Source organism: Entelurus aequoreus, linkage group LG15 (assembly GCF_033978785.1).
Source record: "Entelurus aequoreus isolate RoL-2023_Sb linkage group LG15, RoL_Eaeq_v1.1, whole genome shotgun sequence".
Lineage (NCBI taxonomy): Eukaryota > Metazoa > Chordata > Actinopteri > Syngnathiformes > Syngnathidae > Entelurus > Entelurus aequoreus.
The window spans coordinates 12,532,094-12,539,525 of record NC_084745.1 but is presented as its reverse complement, the minus strand read 5'-3'; the positions used below and the strand labels follow the sequence as shown (position 1 = coordinate 12,539,525).

The 7,432-nt window shown below is 41.3% G+C and overlaps 1 protein-coding gene across 1 annotated transcript in view; it reads right to left on the bottom strand.

Moving 5' to 3' along the window:
- spata13 (spermatogenesis associated 13) overlaps positions 1-7,432 on the bottom strand; it is a 52,330-nt gene that overhangs the window by 24,713 nt on the left and 20,185 nt on the right. Inside the window, exon 2 of the mRNA XM_062020872.1 lies at positions 5,513-6,883. Within this exon, the coding sequence (XP_061876856.1) occupies positions 5,513-6,883 (1,371 nt within the window). The remainder of the gene's footprint in view (positions 1-5,512; positions 6,884-7,432) is intronic.

Sequence of the window (7,432 nt, the reverse complement as noted above, 5' to 3'; positions counted from 1 at the left end):
TTACCGCATCTTTCATTGGCGAAGACGAGGGTCAGTGAGTGTACAACCAGCATCAGCTGTTCCTCACACAAGAAGAAATGTTTCCTAATCTTTTCTTCCATTCTTGAAAGCTGACCCGCAGCTTAACATTGATTGATTGATTGATTGAATTGCGACTTAATGATTTCCAATAAACCCAAAAGCTGCTGCCGGCTTTGTTGGCGTTGGCTGCAGACCAGAGATCGACTGATATAAGTTGTTTTTTTTCGATCATCAAGAAGTTGATGTTCGATATTGGGAGCTGATATTCATTTGCATTAAAAATATTTAAACATGAATAGCATACGTTAATCACGATTATTTTTGATTGATATTGTAGTCAAGAAAATTAATATTTATTGTACCACCAAAACTTTAAAAAAAAGGAAATCAATTAGTAAAGAATAAACCACAACAAGTAAAATAATAATAATAGCAATAATACATTTAAATTACAATATATATATATATATATATATAAATATAAAAAACAATTCAGTTTTAATTGTTTTTAATTAATTTTTTTACACTTATTTTACCACCATAGTGTGCTTCTTAATTACAATAAATGCAAAAATCGTCACAATTTTGACCAATATTTTAGGTCAAATTAGAGCTGGGCGATATGGCAATTTTTTTTATCATGATTTAAGTTTTTCATATCATATGATCTCTGTTAATATCACGTTTTTTAATTTTTATTTTTTTCATTAAAGCGGATTGTCCCGTGCAGGATTATAGCGAGTACTGGTGCATCCCTACTGTTTACTACGGCAGTATCCTGTAACAGACATGTCCGCCATGTTTGTTGGAGGTAATATATGCTAACAGCTGACAACAGTCATTTCGTTCATATATATATATATATATATGTACAGTATAAACTGTGTTTACAAGAAGTGCAACACGACAGGTCACCCAGGCTACAGTCTGTACCTGGTTTTAGGACCATGGTTTTGCTTCTTTTTCAGTACGTTTTGTGGGGGTAAAGACAACTTTTTTGCCTCAAAGTTATTTTTTCATTTTGCTTGTCATCACAAACATTCTGCAGTAAACAAAGTATGAGCGGTGTAGTGAATACTATAATACTTTTATTTCAAGTTAACATTTACAAAACAACACATTCAAATGGTAAATTAGTATTTGTATTATTTAATTAATTGTATACATCAGTGCTTCTCTCCAGTGCTTTGGCAAGCGGTGACCAAAAACTCAAATTCTGTATCTTATATTTAAAGGTGCAATATGTAATCATTTTATGTCAAGTCATCATCAAATGACCCTGATACGTCAAAAGGCATTAATAAATGTTTTGTTCGAATACCTCTATAACTGATAACAGTAGTTCAGCCTGAATTAGATTTACAGCCCTGAAATATTGTTATTGTTTTCATTTTGATGCCTCACCCTCTACCGTTTGACCAATGAGAAAGTTTGTGAGTGTGTCACATCCAGGTTGCCAGTTACGCACCACACTCTTCGTTGAGCTACTGCCACTGGTAAAGTTATTAAACATGTCAGACCTTAGTCAAGGCGTCGTTACGATTCTTAACTTATTCATGACAAAGCCAGGAACAAAACGAGGATGCCTTTGAAAGATGGAGACGATTGAAGGCAGAGAAGATGTTTTCATCTGACGTCAAACTTGCTAATTTCCTCCTTTATAGGTAAGTCAGGCATTTACGTTTTCTTATTACCGTACTTGTAATAAATGGAAATGGACATTTGCTATGTAAACTATATTGTCCTATACAGTCTATGATCTTGTCTAACAAAGCTAGTATGTTCTTGCAACGTATGCTTAGGAGCGAAGCACCATCACACTTGTGTAGCTTAGCATGCCAGCCTGGTCTATGACACATTGACATACAGGCTAACGAGGGAAATATATGCCAGCCTGTATGTTGATGTGTCATCCAACTGACAGGTAAAAATACATTTGACAAATAAAACCTAAGTGGATATGGGTAGTGTCAGTGCCTATTTCGTTCTCAATGTTGGTACGCTCAGGAAATGCGTTCCAACATTAGCACGGTTAAATGCGGTTTCTGGTACTGTATGTGCATCAGGAACATATGGGGTGGTATTTGCTTGGCACAATATAATGCATTACATGTAATGATGTTCTACTTTGTGTATTGACATGGTACTAGACTATATGATTTATGCGTAAAGTGGTTTATGCGTAACGTGGGTCGGCTCATAGAATAGCACTCTGCACTGAAAGATGGTGATGTGCGTACATGGAAGAGAATGTCAGGTTGGATGCAACATGGAGTTATGCTGAACGAAATGTGGTGGTTATTTTACTGTTGACCTTGGCTTGCCATCAAAGTAGGCCTATGCCATATATAATGTATTAATATATATCGTTATTTCGATGGTGGTCCGTGCGGTCAAACTAGAAATTTTAGCAGGGTAATGCCAACAATCTGTCCCGATTCCCGACGAAAATATTGCTGCGTAACCTTACAAATACATTTGGTTAATCGACATCAGTAAAATGTGGCATAATTACTGAGTAAACCATCTTGCAAGAAGCATAAACAAGAGAAACCTAGAGCGTAGGACTCGAGGATTGCCATTTAAAGTCCCTTGGAGTAGGATTCGGATTTGTCTTATAGTTGAGACATTTTTCAAGACGGCTGACATTTCTTCCTGGATGTTACAGAAAGTATGATAATGTGTGAGCTGCTGCCTGCTTTTCTTTACTTATATAATAATCTATGTATCAATATATTTACACAAAGTTGGGATTTTTGGTCGAGATGTAGAATTTCCTGTCTTCATGTCAATCCATCTCTATAGTGTTATTTGATTGAATGATTGAATCTGAAACTCTCCTTTAATGAGCCCACACTCCTTGATGTGGATGAAGGATTGTTTGTTGCAGTAGCGAAACAAACAAAACAGAACCGTATGACGCTGGGGGAAAAAAAAGAGGACAAAAACTGGATTTCCCGGCAAAAAAATGGAAATTTGGAAAGCTCAGCAGAAGAGATACTCTGTACAAGCAAAATTGCAGGAGGAACAGAAAGTGGGGGTCTAAATTTTATTTTATTTAAAAAAATACTGTTATTATGTATGTATGTTTATATTGTATCCGTTTAAGTAGTTCTGTTGTAGTTGTTAAAAAATGTAAACAATCAAAAAGATAAAGATAAAGAGGCCGATACTGATATATGTCAAATTGGCAAATCTCGGCACCGATAATCGGTCGATCTCTATTGCAGATGTCATATTAAATTTAAGTCGGAAACAACGTCAAATTTTGATGCCATCTTTCCTTCCTTCCAGCGTTTGTGCAGACAATAAAAAAAGAACAATAACTGCCGACATAAAATAAACTAGAAAAGTAAAGTATCTAGACGGTGATTTGGATCACCCCCAAAATCGAATCACTTGTTCCTTATCCCATTTCTGACAGGCACTGAAAGTTTCATCAAAGTCCGACCATACGATGAGCTAGGTTGCTAACTAACAGACAAACAAACTAACTGACATGTAAAACAAACTGACTAACAAACTAGCTGACAAACAAACTAACTTAATGAGAAATCAACTGACGAACAAACTAACTGACAAACTAGTTATTTAACTCAACGAGAAACTGATTGACAAACTAACTAGCTGAAAAAACAGCTGACAAACTAATGAACTCGGTGAGAAACTAACTGACTGACATCTAAACCCTGGCGACTGCATAACCTCCTGGCGGAGGTAACTCAATACTTTGAGCTCAGAACCGCATGAGTACTATCTCCAGTGAGAAATGCTTGTAGACAACCACAATGTACCGTGTTTTTCGGACTATAAGTCGCAGTTTTTTTCATACTTTGGCCGGGGGTGCGACTTATACTCAGGAGCGACTTATGTGTGAAATTATTAACACATTACCCTAAAATATCAAATAATATTATTTAGCTCATTCACGTAAGAGACTAGACCAGGGGTCGGCAACCCGCGGCTCCGGAGCCGCATGCGGCTCTTTGACCACTCTGATGCGGCTCAGCTGCATACTTGCCGACCCCCCGATTTTCCCAGGAGACTTATGGATCTCAGTGCCTCTCCTAGAAAACTCCCAGGGCAAATATGATCCTATTTTCACTCTAATTACTAAATTAAGGGCGTGCCCTAATTGCACTGCAGTAATTGTCCTCTATAGCATTTACAAACAGCGTGCCAGCCCGGCCACATGTTGTATGTAGCTTTTACTTGCACACGTAGGAAAAAGCAAAGCATACTTAGTCATCAGCCACACAGCTTACACTGACGGTAGCCGTATAAAACAACTTTAACACTGTTACATTACAAATATGCGCCACACTGTGAACCCACACCAAAAAAGAATGAAAAACCCATTTCTGGAGAACATCCGCACCGTAACACAACAAACACAACACAACCAATACCCAGAATCCCATGCAGCTCTAACTCTTCCGGTCTAGATTATACACCCCCGCTACCACCAAACCCCCCCACACATCAACCCTCCCCCCCTCCGTGCGTCGGTTGAGCGGAAGAGTTAGGGCTGCATGGGATTCTGGGTATTTGTTGTGTTGTGTTTATGTTGTGTTACAGTGCAGATGTTCTCCAGAAATGTGTTTGTCATTCTTTTTTGGTGTGGGTTCAAAGTGTGGCGCATATTTGTAACTTAACAGTGTTAAAGTTGTTTTATACGGCTACCGTCAGTGTAAGCTGTGTGGCTGTTGAACTAGTACGCCTTGCTGTCACTTACGTGAGCAAGCTGAAGCTGCATTCTACATGTGGTCGAGCAGGTACACTATTTAGGCAGGCTGTAGAGGGCGCCAAAAGCAGTGCCATCACGCCCTGATATTCCGGAGTCTCCCGGAAATAATGAGAAGGTTGGCAAGTATAACGCTATCAAGCGCCATTCATTCAAAACTCGCGGGCCGAACTAACATCAAATTTCCATATTAAGGTGCGTGTGTCTGAGACCCCTGGTTAACATAGCACAAAGCAATTTAAGCTTTGTATGCGGTGTTTTTCATTTTAAATTTAATTTTTTTTTTTGTGGCTCCCATTATTTTCTTTAATTTGTGAAACTTGCCGAAATGGCTCCTTGAGTGGTAAAGGTTGCCGACCCCTGGACTAGACGTATAAGATTTCATCGGATTTAGCGATTAGGAGTGACAGATTGTTTGGTAAACGTATAGCATGTTCTATATGTTATAGTTATTTGAATGACTCTTACCATAATATGTTACGTTAACATACCAGGCACGTTCTCAGAAGGTTATTTATGCGTCATATAACGTACACTTATTCAGCCTGTTGTTCACTGTTCTTTATTTATTTTAAATTGCCTTTCAAATGTCTATTCTTTGTGTTGGGTTTTATCAAATAAATTTCCCCCAAAAATGCGACTTATACTCCAGTGCGACTTATATATGTTTTTTTCTTTCTTTATTATGCATTTTCGACCGGTGTGACTAATACTCCGAAAAATACGATATTTCATAGAGCATATTACCTTGGTTACTAGCTGGCCAACTTCACCTTGGTCTTTCTGGTCATCAGGAAACGCTTCTTCAAAGCCACACGTGGTGATAGTCATAGATCCCGGTCGGGGTTCCACGGAGACCTGGTGGGTGATGACGTCCCGATCAGGATGCGCGTGGTGAACCAGTGAGAGGTGTTCTGAGGACAACACCCGAGCTCTGACCGGCAAGGGCCGGGGCTGTCGCTCGCTAGCGGCTCGGCAGGGTACGCGTCGGGAATAGTCGTCGTGGAGCCGGCTCAGGGGCGTCGTGTGACTGGGCGGAGCAGGGCCAGGAGAGGGGCTTCGTCTGCGGAGGACGCTCAGGTCGGTCATGCTGCCAACGAGCTTAAGCACCTGTCCCTTAACCGTGACTGGGCTCTTCATGCGAGCGTGTCCTCTCAAGTCCACTGAGGACGCGCTGGCTGTCCTCTGGATGTGTTCAGTCCCGTTAGACATGCTAGTCCTCTGGGGGTCTTCCTGCGGAGACGGCACGCCTTGCGTTGGGGCCTTGCGTCTAAAAGGTGCTTTATATACGTGAAGGTTGTCGGCGCTTTTGCTGAGTCTGCTCAGCACCTTCACGTCTGAGTTTTCGGTCTTTGACCCCCGCTCCGCTTTCTTGCAGTCAGCGGAAACGCTACTTCCTGCTCGGGTGTCCTCGTCCATGTCCAGCAGAGTGATGCGTCCTGCACCGTATGCTCTCTTGATGCTCCTGGAGAAGCAAGAATTACGTTGAAGACCGCCGCCATCATCGTCGTCGTCATCGTCGTCGTCAATATCTGAGCTGTAATGACTTGCAGACAAACGATTCTCATTAAAGTTTCCACCGGGAGCTTCTTCAAGCTTCAAGTCAGCAGAATCAATCTGATTCAGGTCAGAGTTCGTGACAGTTACGCCATTACCAGTTTCCTGACAGGTCGTCCCTCGATTTTGAATTCCCTGGAAGACAGACGAGCGCAGCTTTTTAAAAGAATCCACAACACCAAGCCCAGGAAGTCCGGCGGCACCGTCGACGGTGGGACTCGTAGCGGGAAAGGGGCTCTTCCTGGAGCTGGAAAACAGCCTCATGATCCTTGAGGCGGAGGCCGGGTTTCCTTCGACTTTAGCTCTGACTGCGTTGGACCAGGCGGAGGAGGACGTGGCGCCGTTCGGACGGTACTCGTCCGCCACGGAGCCCAAGGTCACTGGCTGCACCTGGGCGCTGCAGCCTGACAGCAGATACGGGACGGTGCTTTTTTCAGGTTGACCCGGGTATGGATAGAGATCGCTGAGTGGTCGAGGGCGGCTCAGCGGGTCTGCTTTGAAAGCATGGATGCCAGGGAGGGAGTCTTCGCTTGTGGACGAGACTCTGTCTTTGGGTTCTGCCTGTGGAACAAAATAAATATCATTGAGCATTCTTCGTAAAAACTGAATGGCAAAGGATCACAACTTTAACTATTAGGGTGTGTTCACTCTTGGTTTGCATTAGTATTTTTCTCAACCGTAATACTCTCAATTAATCATAAGCCAGTGTTTCCCACAAATTCATTTATTTGTGGCGGCCCGCCATGAAAGAATTAAAGCCGCAACAAAAAACAAAACAAAACATTTTTTAATTTTATTTTTGTCCTGTCCAGCTTCTCAGGCAAATCATATAGTTGATGTAGGTGCCCATATCGGCTATTCAGATTTACTTTACAAAAGAGAAGTGTAGGATCAAGATTTTTGGAGCTCTTTGTTAAGTGGATCAGATGTTTGATGACGCTTTGTGTCTATCTACCACCACTACTGTTTTCTGTTTATTTGTTACTGACTGTGACAGGACACCTCTGCCTCTGTTTCACTTTATGTTGCCGGTAAATCATATGGTTGTAGTAGTAGGCTAAAGTTAAATTATTTAGTATGCACTAATTAAAGGGGCAGAGCTTTAAGAGA